Source organism: Hylobates moloch, unplaced genomic scaffold (genome assembly GCF_009828535.3).
Source record: "Hylobates moloch isolate HMO894 unplaced genomic scaffold, HMol_V3 SCAFFOLD_21, whole genome shotgun sequence".
NCBI classification, from domain to species: Eukaryota; Metazoa; Chordata; class Mammalia; order Primates; family Hylobatidae; genus Hylobates; species Hylobates moloch.
This window is the reverse complement of record NW_026652296.1, coordinates 3,591,487-3,608,935: the sequence shown is the minus strand read 5'-3', so window position 1 is coordinate 3,608,935 and position 17,449 is coordinate 3,591,487. Positions and strand designations below refer to the sequence as shown.

General features: G+C 50.1%; 1 protein-coding gene across 1 annotated transcript in view; it reads right to left on the bottom strand.

Moving 5' to 3' along the window:
* BMP7 (bone morphogenetic protein 7) overlaps positions 1 to 14,310 on the bottom strand; it is a 99,008-nt gene extending 84,698 nt beyond the window's left edge. The window contains exon 1 of the mRNA XM_032142494.2: positions 13,881 to 14,310. Within this exon, the coding sequence (XP_031998385.1) occupies positions 13,881 to 14,298 (418 nt within the window). The 5' untranslated portion in view covers positions 14,299 to 14,310. The remainder of the gene's footprint in view (positions 1 to 13,880) is intronic.
* Between the last annotated feature and the right edge of the window lie 3,139 nt (positions 14,311 to 17,449).

Here is a 17,449-nt window from a genome sequence, read left to right as displayed (position 1 = left end):
ACAAAACAAAACTCAGGCTTTTTTAACTTTTTGCACTTTCCCAGGTAGGGGACATAGCCTGTGGAAAGCAGGGATCAACAAACTCCATGAAGAGCCAGACAGAAACTATTGCAGGCTTCGGTCACCATCGTGTCTGTGGAAACTGCTCAACCCTGTTGCAGTGGCAGTAAAGCAGTCAGAGCAAATGCATAAGTGGATGGATGTGTTCCAATAAAACTTTATTTATAGACCTTGAAATTTGAATTTCATGTCATTTTAGTGTCATGAAATATGATTCTTCTTGAGTATTTATCACACTTCTTAAAAATGTACCAGCAATTCTTAGCCCACAGGCTGTACAAAAACAGGTTGTGGGCTGGAGTTGGCCCGTGGGCTGGAGTTGGCCCGTGGGCTGGGGTCTGAAGCAAGCAGGTCTCCCTGCTCCAAGCAGCATTTAAGCTACAGGGAGACACGGGAAAATATAGCTTCTGTGCTCACCCCCCCTCTCCCACCCCCGAGTAAGTTACCTGCCAAGAGAGGGGAACAAGGTAAGAGAGAGATCTGCCCTATTCTTCCTGAGGAACGTCTGAAGATAAAAATAAAAGAGGGGCCAGTCCTCAATGTGTGTTTTATAAACTTTTAGCATCATCGAGCAAAAGGTGCAGTCAAGTATTTTGGTTCCCAGGAGACAATGCTTGCTCATTAGAGACTTCAGCTCCATTTCAGTCTCCAGGGTGTTTCAAAGCCAGGTAGAGCTGTGTTCCCAGGAGAAGGCTCGAGTTTTGATTGCAATCTGTGCTCCTTTCAGCCAGAAAATAACCCGTCCATCTAGAAATGCAGTTTTTCCCACTCACCACTGTGGGTCAATGGGTTTGAGGCTAAGGCTCCCAGATGAATTCCCAAGGTTGAGGCAAGTTACCCTAAACCAGTGGTTCTCAACTGGGGGCAGCTTTGCCCCCCAGGGTACAGTTAGCAATGTCTGGAGATACACTTGGTTGTCAGATCCTGGAGGAACGGCTAGGAACGCTGCTAAACATCCTATAATACACAGGACAGCTCCCAGCAGAGGACGATCTGGTTAAACACACCAATAGTGCCCAGGCTGAGAAACTGTACACTAAATGTACTAAAAAGGGCACTTCCAAGTTCCAGAGGCGCAGAGATTTCTGGGTCTCCCACCCCCTTCCATCCCCACTTCCCGCCAGTATATTAAGATAATTAGGAGCTCAGGGTCTGAGTAGGCATAAGGTAAGTAGCTTCATTTATTGTTTCCTCCTAAAGGAAATGACCAGCCAGTGCCTCCATCCCATAAACATTTACTAGCCTGGAAGGTTCTGAGGCCCTGCTGCCATTTTTAAGGGCTTCTCTCTCAAGAAATGTTAGGTCAAGTCAGTCAAAAACTGAAACTTGAGAAGGGGGAAGATTGGGGAATGGAGTAGGGGGCATTTTACAAAATTCAGGACCAAGAAGAAAATTGAAAGATCTTCCACATCTCCTCCCACCCTACCCCCTCTTTCTTGACCATAAACTAACAGCTGCTTTATATCGGGCACCTTATGAACGAGGAAAAGAGAGTTTTAAAGTTCTCAGGGCACTGTCCTGTGGGTTTTTATTTTACTTGCTGAGTCTCTGTCGTGTTAATGGGTCCGTAGATTGATTCGTTATTGGCCTTCAGGGCACCACACTGAACAGGCTCTAGGACTGGCTCTCCTGCCCCCAGCCTAGGAAATGGCAGGACCACCACAAAGAGCAGCTGGTGGCTGAGCTCGTGGACATCCATGCACCCATAACAGAGAAATGATGAGAGGTAGCATCATAGTTGCTTACTTTAAAAAAATAAATAAACCTTTCATTTTAGAATAACTTTATAAGAACATTGCAAAGCTAGTACAGAGAATTCTTGGGTACCCTTCACCCAGTCCTCCCAGAGTGAACATCTTCCACAACCACAGGACATTTGACAAAACCGAGACGTTCACATTGCTGTGTAACTGTCAACTCGACTCCAGATTTGTTTCAGACTGTACCAGTATTTCCACAGATGTCCTTGTTCTGGTCTAAGATCCAGTCCAGGATACCACACTGTACTTTCTTTTGTTTTTTTTTTTTTGTTTTTGTTTTTGTTTTTTCGAGACAGAGTTGCTCTGTCACCCAAGCTGGAGTGCAGTGACGTGATCTCGGCTCACTGCAACCTCTGCCTCCCGGGTTCAAGCGATTCTCTTGCCTCAGCCTCCTCTGTAGCTGGGACTACAGATGCCCACCACCACACCCCACTAATTTTTGTATTTTTAGTAGAAATGGGGTTTCGCCATGTTGGCCAGGCTGGTCTCGAACTCCTGACCTCAGGTGATCCACCCACCTCAGCCTCCCAAAGTGCTGGGATTACAGGCGTGAGCCACCGTGCCCAGCCTCTTTTGGTTTCTTCTTATTAAAAGACAGAAAACTTGATAGAAATAGGTGAGATTTATTTGAAACTTTCATCAAAACTATCCTTTCCCTCCTCCCCAGGGGCAGCTCTCACCCTGAAGGTAGGGAGTCCTTCCTGCCCGTGTGTCCACAGTATTACTGCAATGTGTATGAACCCACAAACAATACATTTATGAGTTGGTACCCTTGTGTGGGAGGTTGGGGGGGTGCCTATATGTGTAATTAACAAATGGTTACATCCTAAACATCCTTCTGCTACTTGCTTTCCCCTTCTGACATTGTTTCCAGTCTACATTGATACAGTAAAAAAAAAAAGAAAAAAGAAAAAAACGAAAAGAAGTCCCTGTGCTGGGGCAACTCTATTCCATATCCCCTCCCAGAGCTACACCTGCTTCTCTCTCGAATCCCCCATTCATGCACATTTTGATTTTGGGGACTTTACAATATTACAAACCATACACAAAGGCATGCTGGGACATATGGAAAAGACTGTTTCTGTGGTCTTTTTTATACAGCATCTTGAGGAATTGCTATTAAAATACCAATCTCTGGCTGGCTCTGGAATTTTCCCATGGAGGGGGTATGGGGTACATGTAGGTGCCCCCCACAGGCACTCAGGGCCCTATGCCCTGACAATTATTTTTAAACCATAAAGACCAAGGAGAGGGGAGGTATCACAAGCAGGGTGCATAACAGAAGGGAAAGGTGTGTGCCTGCTTATCTCTATGTCACTCATCAGAACACAGGACCACAGAGTCAAGGCCATGGGCTCGGCTTCTGTTTTAATGGTCTCAACATCATCTCCTCCACGCTCCCTGCTACTATTCAATACCCCACAGGTTCAGGAGGAAAGAATGGGCAGCTCTGCACCCAGCAAGAGCTGGACAGACACATCGGCCCCATACTTCCTGGCTGTGCATGTTTGGGCCCCTTCAGCATCCTCCTCCCTAAAATGGAAATGACACTGCTTACCTTGCAGAATGCTGAGAGAACTGCATGAGGGCCCCATAAAGATGGCTACTCTGAATCCATTGCTGCTACACAGAAAGATCTTAGCCCTCTGAGGTGTACAGTCCATTTCAGTGATGCATTTAGATGATGAAGAGGTCTCTGAATTTAATCTCTAGATTCAGCCATGCAAGATCCTGCCTGGACTAAGAAATGTCTCTAAGGGGCCAGTTGCAGTGGCTCACGCCTGTAATCTTAACACCTTGGGAGGCTGAGGCCAGTGGATCACTTGAGGTCAGGAGTTTAAGACCAGCCTGGCCAACATGGTGAAACCCCATCTCTACTAAAAATACAAAAATTAGCCGGGTGTGGTGGTGGCAGCCTGTAATCCCTGCTACTCAGGAGGCTGAGGCAGGAGAATTGCTTGAACCTGGGAGGCGGAGGTTGCAGTGAGCAGAGATCATGCCACTACACTCTAGCCTGGGGGACAGCAAGAGACTCCATCTCAAAAAAAAAAAAAAAAAAAAAAAGAAAGAAAGCAAAAGGAATGTCTCTGAGGCCCAGTAGAGAAAGCAAGCAGCTCTTCCATTGTGGACGAGATTTCATGGCAAAGTGATAACCTGCACCTTCCGGGGAAACACCAGCAGTCACCTCATTAGCCAGGAGCAGAGTAACACTCCTTAATTCTCTAGGTAGTGAACTAGACAAAAGCTGAAGCTTGCCTTTGCTGAAAGACAAGTCATAAACAGGGAAGTCACTTTACAAGAGGGAATGGAAAGAGATGTTATTCTTGTTGAACCAATTGAGTACTTCAGTGAGATGGAAGCTTCCAGAACATCAGTCTCCAAAATGGAGTGCAAAAGGGGAGGAGGCAAGAGGAACCCATTGGGAGTCAGGGAAAGATATATTACAATTACAATTGTTAAACAAATTCCAACTGACAATCATGGGAGTTCACTAGCTTCAACAAAAATATCTGCATAATTGACAGGTGGGGTTGAAAAATGAAGCTCTGGTTTCAATAATGCACCCCACAACTTACTTCTCACATTTCTGCCTTTGAATCTTGTGAGAGATGCTTCAGTCATGACAGCGTGGTGTCATCTGTGCCATTTCCTAGACATTCTCTGGTGCTTTGCCTTTCTGAGCAAGTGGTGGCATCGTCATCTCCTTGCCTACCTTGGGTCAGGTTTGGCCACATGGCTCACTTTGACCCATGAAATGTGAACAGAAGCTCTTTCAGGTGGAAGAGTAAATTTTGGGGTACATACCCTAAATAGAAATAAGTTGTGGCTGGGCAAGGTGGCTCACGCCTGTAATCCCAGCACTTTGGGAGGCTAAGGCGGGTGGATAAAACCTGAGGTCAGGAGTTTGAGACCAGCCTGGCCAACATGGTGAAACCCCATTTCTCCTAAAAATAAAAAATAACAAAAAAATAACAAAAATTAGCTGGGCGTGGTGGTGGGCACCTATAATCCTAGCAACTTGGGAGGCTGAGGCAGGAGAACCGCTTGAACCTGGAAGGCGGAGGTTGCAGTGAGCCAAGATCGGGCCACTGCACTCCAGCCTGGGCAACGAGAGCGAAACTCTGCCTCAAAAAAAAAAAAAAAAAAAAGAAAAGAAAAGAAAGAAAGAAAGAAATAAGTTGTATATAACTACTAGTTAGGATCATTTGTACTTCATAAAACAGACAAAAATAGAAATTTTTGAAGTTAGAGAAAGTCACTTCCAAGTAGAAATATTAAAAGCCAATGCACAGTTCAGATTGTCTTTCCTTCTGTCACCTTATTCGTGACATTCCGAGGACCTCAGCCTCTCCCAGGGACTCTGCTGCCACCAATGTGCAGAACTCCACGCCTCCACCCTGAACCCACGATACAGCTATAACTTGATACAAATGAAAAACAAACTTCTGGGATTTTTAACCCACCAAGATTGTGAGTTTCTTCATATACAATGACTTCATTTATACTGACCAGATGAAGGGTCATCAAAATTTGGGACCAGACCTTTAGATCAGTGATCCTAAGCTGTTAAATCATGATTTTGAAAACATCAAAGAACAGTCCATTGCATTGCCAATTTTCGTGACTGCAAACTTAATTAAATTATATTAAAATTTAATTACGTTTTAATTAAATGTATATTGTTAATTAAAACTGTGTTAACAATTAAAATTAAAACGATTCATTAGTTAAAATTTGTATTAATTAACAAACACCAAAATTTTGTATTGCTTTTAGCTTTAGTGTCTCCTAAATTTCTATTTTTGTCTACGTTTTATGAAGCACAAGCTATCCTAGCTATCCTGCAGTAGTTATACAACTTATTACCATGTAGGGTAAGGTAGTAGTGGGAATTAGAGATCAAAAGCATTTAGAAGAGACTGCTTAGAATGTCTTCATGCCATACGTGCACAGAAACAACCAATATCTGAGCACCTTCTATGCCATGAGAATTCTGCAAGGCTGTGCATGGGCAGGAGAATAAGGCTGTCTGAAAAAAAAAAAAAACAGGAAAAGTGTCCTTTATTGAAGGCCAAAACACAAGCCACAAAAAAAAAACTTGCCTGCCTCTGTGTACGTTGCCAGGGGGGTGAGCACTTGGACCATTATATGCCAACTGTCATGCTAAGAGCTTAGCTTTTTCTTTTTTTTTCATGTAGTCCAAACTACATGAAAGCAGAAGAGAGGCTGGAAGCACAAGACAGGGCAAGCCTAAACCCAGCGCTTAGAAACACGCAAGTCCTCGATTTTGGAAACGGTGCAAGTTTTTATTCGTGGCCAAATTTAATTAAGCCAGGCAACAAAAGATTGAAACTTGAAAGCTACTCCAGGGAGATAAAGATGTGATAGAACACGTGACCTCAGAGATGCAGGGAAACCTAATACTTGGTAAGTCGGATTTTTCAAACAGAAAGAGCTGAAGGGAATTTACGGAAAGTCTTGAATGAGAAATGCCACCCCTCGGTATCTGGCCCTGAAGACATTCTCTTTCGTCCTCTGGTCTCTAGAGGCTTCTAAACACACTGAATCCACACAGGGCTTTGTGGTTGCAGCCTAACCCCAGCTGCGGGAGCCTTGGGCAGCCTTGCACCTGCTCCAATAAAAAGTGGGGAAGTTGTGCAGTTCTGTTAATGAGTGTTTTGGGCTTGTCACTCCCTTGAAGGAAAAGACAATTTGTACTTTGACCGTCTTCCAGAAAGGATTGGGAAGAAATACTTCAGTAATGCAATTTTTTAAATGAAACACTTTATTCTGAAATTAATTTTTAATTCAAAGTTGCAAAGGCACTACAGAGAGTTCTGGTATACCCTCTCACTGAGTTCCAGTTTCCCAAGTAGTAAAATCATTAAATAACCACAGACGCTAAAATTGGGGGAAAGATTCAGCCTTAGACTCTATTCATCCTCAAATAAGTTTGGTGTGTTCATTCAAATTCCAGTGATCTCTGAAAGAGGGAGGCGCACACATATTCACGCTCTGGGGACCATTTTCTTGACATTTAAAATAACATGGGCAGTTTAATCTCAGTATTTTAAGATTAAGTACTTAAAAACTGAAATTTGGACTAATATACCAACATAAATCTTCATCTGGCCAACACAATAAAAACAAGAGCTACCATTTGTTTTACACCTACTAGGTGACGGCCTCTGCGCATGGGTGATGTGATTTCTATTTCTTTAGAATCTGTTGAGGAAGAGATTCTCTCGTAGCCTTTATAAAATGAGGACAGAAATGCAGAGATGTTAAGTAACTTGCCCAAGGTCACACAGCTAATACGCAGTCATAGTGGAAACAGACACACGGGTTTAGGCTGTGTCTAAAGAGAATCACTGTGGATGCCGTTCCACTCTCCCTTGCCAAGTCACACCCACTGCTGTCACCGGGAACTTCCGTTACACGGCAGTGAAGCCCCCAACCCCCCACTCCATATATCACCCAGAATTAGCTGCAAAGTGTCAGGAGACTTGGCCAGGCAGCCCCAAGCATCAGCGAGGGCTGGAAGCCTTCACTGTGAAGCCCTTTATAGAAAGCCGCGGTTGGCAGCCCCCGCTCCTGCATGGGAACAAATTAACATTGGCATTCCAAACACAGGAAAGGAAGGAAATTGGAAACACAGTTTATACTTGGCCAGCCCTTTGAAATACTGTACCATGCTACCGACATCAATTAATGAAAAGCAGGGTTGTGTGAGAGGCTCTGGTTTGGAAATGCATTAACACACGTTCAACATGTTTGCACAGGAACCGGATTATAAGCACCCTGGCTCCAAAACAATAAAGCAATTACCCTAAAGCTGGTGCTCTCGGAGTTGTCATTAATTCAATCCACTCCACGCGGATCAGCACAGGCTTTGCGCGGCTCCCCACAATGCCTTCCGACACAAATGTTGAAAAGGCGGTATTGCACATGCTTGCCTGAGTTTCGCATAAGTAAGTGTCAAACTTCATGCGCTCTGATATCCCCCCAAATCATAAACACTCTACTTTGGAGAGGGAAAAAATACACAGCAGCAGTCCTGGTATTCCCTGGCATTGCTGTTTCAGTTTGGGTTTGAGCAATTTTTTTTTGCCGGGGAAGCTTAAATGAACTATCTGTTCCATATTAAGAAATACCAAGTCATATTTTTTGTCAAATATTATTTGTCAGATGCCATTTGCTGCAAAACCCGGAATTCAATCCCAGCTTGAACAGACAGCTAATACCAAACGGCTCACATAATAGCCGCGGTCGTACATGGGATCATTTGCAGTGAACAAACCCCCTTCCTCTATAAACTGTTTCAGGGATTGGAAAGAAAAGCATGTGAAGCTCTGGAATAAATAAAGCACCGTGCCTTGAGCTTCCCAGCACAAATGACCCTTGCATGCTGGGAGAATAGGCTCAAAATGACCCAAGAGCAAGCGCCCACTTCGCAATTTTGTAAGAATGCTTCCGAGAAAGGATTTTAGATGATGTAGGTAAATCTCACGGTTTCTGACCTGCAATAGAAAGAACCAGTTCGCTTCCTGAAGGACCAGCATCCCCAAGCACTGCCTCTACACACATGTCCACCTGCATCTGGAATTCAGGGTCCAGGCAACAGACATCACGGGTGTCTCTGCCCTGCTCCTGGTGACGTCATCTCCTCAGCTCAACTCCACGTTGATCTGGGATCCATCAAGTTGGAGCAATTTGAGTGTGTAAAGCTAAATGTGTTATCATTTTCACCACAAATTAACAGTTTCTATGTAAATATTGGTATTTCCTCACCCCATGAAGGCGAGAGAAGGCAAAATGGCACCGGCGCATTTGATTTAAACTAATTAAAAGCAGAGGGTTGTGCAATTCAATATATTGATTTTACCAGTGGGACTTAAATCTTTTATAATAAGTGTACACAGCTGCAGTGCTCTCCCACCACTATGCTGTAAAGGCTAATCCGCACATTCCTTCTGACAACAACATGACAGGTCCCACACATCCCTGCCTGTGCCCTAACCCCGGTGACAGTGCCAGAGTGCATTAGGGCGAAGCCTTGCAGTGGCTTGCCAAGAAACCAGTGTGCCGACAGCCCCCCCGCTAAGACTGAAGAATGAGTGTGAAAGAATTAATGTGGCCAGAAGCATGGTGCAAAGGGCTCCCCATTCAAAATATTCAGCCTGTTACACGGATGGGCAGACGGGGAAGGGTGGAGACGGGGGAGACTTAGGACACGCTGATTCTTGCAATGGGCCAAATATGACCTTACCAAATGAGGGTGAGATATTAAAGAGATAGGAGTGATCAATCAACTTAGATGGGACTCTCCCTGGAATGAAGTCATCAGTTGTCTCTGAGTTGAGCAGACATGTGATATTCGCTCACATCGCAGGCATTCTGGTGGTCAGGGGATCGCGCACCAGCTGTGTTTATCTCGGCAAAGGCTTGATAGCCTACTATGCCATGGTAAAGACCCAAACCGTAGCTTGAGAGGGCTGCATCTCAAAAGCGGTTTCTTGTCTCTGTGCATTCAGAGAATCATCCCCCTTGCTGCCCTGAAACTAATTTGCAAGTGGGCCATCTCTGTTACCCCTTCCATGGGGACCGCTCCACAACCGAATGACAACCCTGGAACCAAAACCAAAAACAGCCACCCAAGTTGGCATCCAGGGCCCAGCCTTACCCTGCCTTGATTCCAGAAGGAAAATACATAGAAGATGAAAAAAGTTCAAAGCTAGGTCACATACATGCTTGGGAAAAGTGGAGGAAAATCTTTGATTTATATAAGCAGGAAAATGAGGTTTAAAAGAAGTGATTTTGAAAGGGTTACGAAAAACACAGCTGTTGGTGCACTCCTATAGCAAAGGCGTTCTGCAGAAAGAAAGAAAGAAAGAAAGAAAGAAAGAAAGAAAGAAAGAAAGAAAGAAAAAGAAAGAAAGAAAGAAAGAAAGAAAGAAAGAAAGAAAGAAAGAAAGAAAGAAAGAAAGGGGGAGCTGTGTGACATCTATATTAACCTTTGGCTGCTCACCAGTGAGGGCCGGCGCTCCGAGTGCTGGAATGTGGAGCAGCCCCTTCCAAATTTTAACACAAGCCAGGTTACAGCTGCAAATGCCTGCAGTCCATGCTCCCCTTTGCGAAGCACTCCCTGAAGGAAATTTTTAAACTGTAACAGAATCTTTTTCTAATACTCTACAGTGGTAGGGCCTGCTCTTGAGGGGCAATGGGAAAGGTCTTAATGCCAAACACTTGTCAACAAAAAGGACAGCCAGATGGCATAAAGCAAAAATCAAACTGCACGGCCTTCTCCCTACTCTTCAGCTACATTAACAAAAGCCACTTTTATAGGCTGACTCCAATAATGATAGGTTTCCAACTTTCTCTTCTTTTCAATTTAGCTTCAAAGATTACACAAATTTCATGCCTTCATTACCTGGACCAGAGATAAACATGATGACTTCCACTCCCCTAGTGCCAGCCGGCTACTTTAGAAGATTCCTAACAGAGCTGCTGGATCTTCCAAAAGAAAGAATGGTAACGGGCTATGGCTAGATTCAGTGTGCAGAACCGCCATTGCCTGGGGATTATTTAAGAGAGGGTAGCTGTTTTGAATTCCAAAATTAAGTCTACACAGAGGAGTCGGGGTTGTTAATCCAAACCAGTTTACAAATCTTGCCATTGAACTTAAGGGGCCCAGGCTGGGAAGATGGGAGTCTCACTCAGGCAGCTCAGTTCACATTGCCTGGGGCTTTATGGTACAGGCTGGGCTTTGTCATAAGGTGCAGCCTTTAGTCCTCATTCCCACCACCTGGTTTTGTCGTAAATTCCCCTCTAGTTTCCCCTGTAGTTTAGATCCCGCTCAGCCTGGCAAAAAACTTGAATTCCAAGAACGACTTATAGGAACAAAAACCAGTTTGGCGGCAGACAGAAGGAAGAATAAATGCACCAGGTCTGCAAAAGCCTTCAGAATTCAGGCAGGGGTCCCCCCTGCGCACGCAGGCCGCCTGCCTGCAAGACAGCAGAGCTATGCAATGCAGGGGGAAGGGGCAGCAGAGGCTGCCAAGATCCTCACCCATGCCCCCTGCCCCCGCCAAAGTCCCACCATAATAATAAGTAATAGTTTGATATGTGCAAGTGATATTTTCTCACTCTTATGTAAATTGTGAGAATAAACTTGCCTTTACAAAACTTCGAATACTACAGATAACATGATCTGCAATCCAAGGAAAAACAGTATAGCAGTGTTCTTTCTCAGCAAACTCAGTGGCCAGACAAGTCTCCTACACCTCCCCCCAACCCTCTCCAACCCCTACTGCCACCCCCAAGTCCCTCCTATGGAGAAATTCCAAGCTACAACAGAATAGACGGGACAGGCAATTTATTCCTGTGCTGCTGCTTAGCAGAAATTAAAGGCCAACATTAGAAGCATCTACAAGAAGCGTCTCGCCAAACTGCAGCCCAAGTCTTCACCTAATGACCTCGAGTTTAGGGACAGAGAGAGAAAGAAAACAAGGTCAGTGCACTCTGTTAAAAGCCACTCTGCCATCTAATTTGGAGTGATGTCCCAGAAAGCTAGACCTGAGAAAGTCAGGGTCCCACAAAGCCCAAAGCCAGCCTGACTGATTAAGAGGCTCAGACAAGCCGGTCTTTGTCCTTTCAAGATGAAAGAAATGGATTGAAAGGTGTGTGTACAGCCAGAGGAGGAAAACCACCCAGCTGTGGCCTTCCCAAACAAGTCCCAGCTTGCTCCTGCCGCCGTGGGGGGAGCAAATAGCCCGCACCAAAGTTCCCAGAGGCACCCTCCGAGCAACCTGGTCTTTCTCTGGGGGACAAGGAGCCCCAGGGCCTAGCCCACACTGCCGGCCCATAAGCACTGGGGGCTTTTTTGCTCTTGGTTTGCAGGGCCTTCTACAAAAGCCAGAGATTACAAATACCTTTTTAATGACCCCAGCCAGGCTCTGAAGGCAGCCACTGGGACCTGCACATCCAGTGGGAGTCCGGGGTACCCAACAGAACGGAAGATGCTATAAATCCCCCACCAGAGAAAGGGCCCTGGCTAACCCCAGGCTTCAGGAGGGCGACAGAGCTCTGCATTCATTATTTATGTGTATGTATTTGGACTTTTCCTTTAGTTTTTGGTATAGTTAATAAATACACATTGTTTAAAAAAAATCACAAATATACAGAAGTGCAGACAACGAAAAATCAGACCCCAGCTCCCACTCCCTAAGCCCCAGCTGTGCCCCCGCCTCTCTACCCCTCCAGTAAAATCTCTCTCCAGTTCCTGGTGTCTTCCTCCAGGAGGACACGATGATATACAAGCACACATGCAGCCCACGCATCTGCACCTTGCTTCTTTCCACCTCATACATCTTGGAGATGCTTCTAAATCAGGTCATATGTTGCTGCTTCCTTCTTAACTGGCTGCTTAGTATAATTTAAACTTTCTTGAAGGTATTTTGGCATCTAAACCTCCCACCCCTTGCTCGCTGAAGCTTGGTTCACTAGTTGGATTTAGTTATTATTAAGTACAGACAATGGCCTCCTGGGAACTCCAGGGACCTTATCAGGAGGGGGAAGCATGAAGGCGGATCTGCGCTTCCCCCGCGCCCCCAGTCCACGCCCTGGGTGCCCAGCGTGGGGCTTCAGTATCATTATTTCTATGTTGACACAGCGCCCGTGGGCGTGAGTTTGCTGTCTTGACTTGGTTCGGGTTTTCGCAGCAAGTTACACAAGTAGAATGAAAGCGGCTCAGGAAACAGCGCTATCGGGGTGTGTTATCTGGGAAACCAAATATTTGATCATCAGTCCCGCAGTGCGCTGCCGGGGGGTTAGTTTGAACAAGTCTGGAGAATGTGCGCGCACAGATGGAGGGGGAGCTCCCTGGCCCTCGACGCAGCCCCAGGCTCTTGTCGCCGGGGTCGTCGCGGCTCCAGTCGGAAACCGGGACCCCCAGCCGCCCAGGCGGCGTCAGCTCGGAGATCCCGCGCAACCCAATCGCCAAAACCTGTGGTTTGCGCGCCACACGTGATAAATGCTGAAAATAGATTCTGCCGGCCCGGGACCTACCACTAAATATTAAAAAATACAAGACTAGCGGCAGGGCACAGTGGCTCACGCCTGTAATCCCAGCACTTTGGGAGGCTGAGGCGGGAGGATCACCTGAGATCGGGAGTTCGAGACCAGCCTGACCAACATGGAGAAACGCAGTCTCTACCAAAAATACAAACTTCGCCAGGCGTGGTGGCGCATGCCTGTAATCCCAACTACTCGGGAGGCTGAGGCACGAGAATCCCTTGAACCCGGGAGGCAGAGGTTGCGGTGAGCAGAGACCGCGCCATTGCACTCCAGAATGGGCGACAAGAGCGAAACTCCGCCTCAAAAAAAAAAAAAAAAAAGAAAGAAAAAAGAGAAAGAAAGAAAGAAAGAAAGAAAGAAAGAAAGAAAGAAAGAAAGAAAACAAAACTATCAATGGCACCGTTTCTTCCCCAGCTCCAGCCAAGAGAGAATGGGGCATCCGAAGGCCCGGAGAGGGGCCCCAAGGCGCTCGGAGCGCGCGGTACGCTAAGGCGGGCGCACCACGAGGGGACAGGTAGGGCTTGTCAGGGCGGGTAAGGGAGTGCGACGGCCGCGATGCCAGGGCCAGGCAGGGCTGAGAGGGGCCCAAGAAGGGCGGGAAGGCAGCCCCGCCGGGAAGGGCCCTTTACATCCAGGTAGCGCGAGCCGCGCCGGCCCGGGACAGCTCACATGACCGAGCCCCGCGCTTTGAACGGCCCGCGCCTCCAGCCCCAGAGATGCGGCCGGCGGCGTAACATGGAAGGGACTTCGGGGGATCCCTCCTTCCCAGTAACCCCCGCAGGCCCACCGAGCCCAGCGCGCCCGACCTGGGGGCGCACACAGCTTGGGAGTCACAGGGCTGTGGGTGGGAGACCCTCGGGCAGGCACTGCGGTTTCAGCCAGGAGCGGAAAGCTGGGCGGGCTGTATAGATGAAGCGGCTCCCTCCCTCCCGGTCTCAAAGTGCCCCCGAAAGGAGACGTGTACCCCTGCCTGCCCTCACTCACCGAGGTTGACGAAGCTCATGACCATGTCGGCGTCGGTGAGGAAATGGCTATCTTGCAGGCTGGCCAGAGGGGGGCCCTGGGTACTGAAGACGGCCTTGTAGGGGTAGGAGAAGCCCTGGCCGCCGGGCCCGCCGCCCTCCTCCACCGCCATGGCGTTGTACAGGTCCAGCATGAACATGGGCGCCGAGTTGTGCTTGCCCTGGAGGTGCGGGCGCGGGCGGTGGGGCAAGCCCAAAATGGAGAGGATCTCGCGCTGCATCTCCCGCCGCTCCTGGCTTCGGAGGCGCCGGTGGATGAAGCTCGAGTGCACCTCGTTGTCCAGGCTGAAGTCGGCCAGGGCGGAGCGCAGCAGGAACAGGGGTGCCCAGAGCGCCACGAAGCTGTGCGGCGCCGCAGCGCGCAGTGAGCGCACGTGCATCGCGCCGGCTCTACGCGCTACCCGGGCTCCGGGCTCCGGGCTCCGGGCCCGCACCGCCCCAGGTGGCAGAGGGGGCAGGCGGCCGTCCGCGCCGCTCGGTCACTTGCTGCAGACGGGCCCCGCTGCGCCCGCGCCAGACATGGCCCCTCCCGGCCGGCCGCGCTCTGCCCGGACCCCCGCCCCCTGCTCGGTGCTGGCTCCGGGCCCCTGGCCCCGCACTCGCCCGGGCGCACCGCAGGGCTTGGAAAGCAGCCCCGGCGAACGAAAAGGCGAGTGAGGAGGCGGGCGCGGGTGGGAGGAGCAGCCAGCAAACCTAGGAGTCCAGAGAGCCAGCGCCGGGGAGGCAGCGAGGAGGCAGGCGGGCCGGCAAGCGCTCCTTCTTCCCGCTCCTCTGGCGCTCTCGCCCTCGGGCGGCGGCGACCCACCCTCTTCCAACCTCTGGCGCGGATAGCAGGGGCCCCGGGGCGCTCTCCCAGCCTTGCGCGCCCTGGATCGCACAAGAGGCCGCCTCGGGAGCGCCAGAGTGGTACGCGCTGGGGCCTGGGCGGAGGAGGAGGAGGAGGAGGACGGGCTTCAAGGGGCCCCTCCCGCGCCGGCGGCCTCCCACCTGCCCTCGGCCCCGCCCTCCCCCCAGCTGTGCCCAATGGGTTCATTCATTCCCTCTAGAGCGCTCGACAAATGTTTACCGAGTGCCCACGGGGTGCCTAGAGCCTGGCGGGACGTCGCGGAGATGCGGCTGGAGGAATCCGAGCCGGCCCTGCCCTCTCGGCACTCGCGGTCCGGACCAGGAAGGCGGCCCGAGCCGGACGGGTGGGCTGCGGACCGCGGTGGGAAAAGTTGGGGGAGCGCGGAGGTGGCGCGGAAATAGAAGGCTTCCTGGAAGCGGTGACCCTTGAGCCGGTCTTGCCCCTCAGTCCCTGTATGCTTTTAAGCCAGCCACGCTGACCCCTCCGCGCCTCCCTGAACCCGTTGCCAGCTTGTCTCTGCGCTAGCCATTCCCTCCGCCTGGACCTCTCCCCGCTCACCACCTCCCGCCCGCCATCACACGCTGCTTTCTCCTCCCAGAGACCTCCAAGACCTGCCAAGCTGAGGTTGTTTCCTCGCCTCACCCCGCGCACATTTCTTTTCTTTCCTGTACTTTCTCTTGCTGTCTAGAATTGCTGTTTGAGTTACTCCGTGCCTTCTTTATTGCCTTCCTACCCTCGCTAGACACCCAGCGCACTGGGGACCGGATCAGCGATCTCCGCACTCCTGGTACCCGCAGTGCCTTGAACCCAGCGCCTGGTAGCCACTGTAGCTGCGCAGTCACGATTTGTTGAGTAAGTGAACTTCGTGTGAGCTGGGGGGGTTCTTCCCACCTCCTCCTCTTCGGGGCCCTGTATCTTTCCAGCCACCCCTCAGCCTGAGACCAGACACCCCAGCCCCACCGCTAGGGCTCCCCATCAGCCCTCCCCGTGGCAGTGCCTGGGGAACCAGCCGCTGGTCTTCGCATCCTCTTCTCCTCCAAGGGTCTGTGCCTGAGACCTCCCCATCGGCCTCCTCTCCTGTCTCTCCTCATCCATTCATCCCTCAATCAATACCGAGCCATGCACGCTGTCACAGGGAGTCCCCAGACCACTCAGAATCCACCAGTCCCTCTGCCGGTGTGGGATCTCAAGGGAATTACTGCACCCAGGGTGGCAGTGAGGGCAGCAGGGTAACAGTTCATCCTGTATCCTTCCCCTCCTGGGGCTGGGTGAGAGAGTGGGTCCTCAGAGAGCCTTTGGGATGAACAGGGAAGGGCTGAGGTTGGGGAACGGGGCGGGGGGGGGGGGGAGGTGCTTTTCTGGGAGGGGCTCTGGCTAAGCCTCACTTTGGGGCTGTCCTTCCTGGAGCAGGAGAGCTGGGGAAGAGAATTATGGTCTTCTACAGTTTTCTGGAGCAGAAGTAGTTTGGCCAAGTGGCCCTCTGGGTCTCCCTTGGGGGCTTTTGGACTAGATGGCAGCCTGAGGGGCCACATGGGTGGAGAAAGGGGAGGCCAGAGGCCAGGCAAGGAGCAGAAAAATGCCAGCCTTCGGGTCCTGGACATTTACACACAGGCCCCAGGCTGTGAGATGGAACAGGTCCCGAGCCCCATGCCAGGGAGGGGCCTCTGCCCACCCACCAGGCAAGGCCCTCAAACCACCCCCACCACCTGCTCTTCATCCATTCACTCCTTCCTTCAACAGACAAGCATGGAGCACAGGATATCAGGAGGGGAGCTGTGGGGCCTGCAACCTGGACAGTCGTACAGGGTCCCCCAGCTCTTAAGGGCCCCACGTTTGGTTTCCTAATCTGGGGTCACCATATGCAGTTCTGAATCACCTATGAACAAAGTGCCCCCTGCCCCGTACTAATTTTGCACCTGGCCCAGATATTATGTGGCCAGTCCCAGGGCCAAGCACGACGCTGGGCAGGAAGACACGGCCACGAGCGAACCCACATGGTGGACTCCATCAAGGAGCCGGCCTCCAGGCCAGGGAAGCAAAGCAAGAGCCTTAAATAAGATTCAGGGACTGGAGGAGAGGCAGGTCTTGTCCATCACTCTCTCTGGGAACAATTCCGAAGCCAGGCAGAGGAGGACATGCAGGAGGGAGAAGGAAAGGTGGGCATCGTGGCATGCAGGAATCCTACCCCAGGGCGACTGGGGAAATTGCAGAAGTGCCACAGTCGTCCAGGGTCCATCTGAGAGTGTACAACTGGAGAGCCTGGGTCACTTCAGCCTGTGATAAGTGACAGGCAGTGGGGGTGGGGGCGCAGATAAACAGGGTGAGGTGATGGAGGGTGGGAAGGGGAGCTTTTGGAGGAGATGCCACTGACCTGAGTCCTGAAAGACAAGAAAGAGACAGGCTTTTCCAAGGAAAGGCATCCCAGGTGGAGGAACAGCAAGTGCTTGAGCCCTGCAGAGCAGGGAATAGAAACCAGGCTCGGTCCCCAGCCCTGCACACGCCCTCCAGCGCTGGCTTGCTAGGGGCAGGCTATGCCACCTCCAGTGCCAGTGGAGAGAAAGGAGGTCATTTTCTTCCAAAGTCTGAAATAATAAGGAGCCAAAGCAGCCCTGCTCTTCAGCAGTAGTCTCTGCTTTTTATCTACTCTCAAATCTTTTGGAGGGATCTTCACAAGCAGGTGAGGC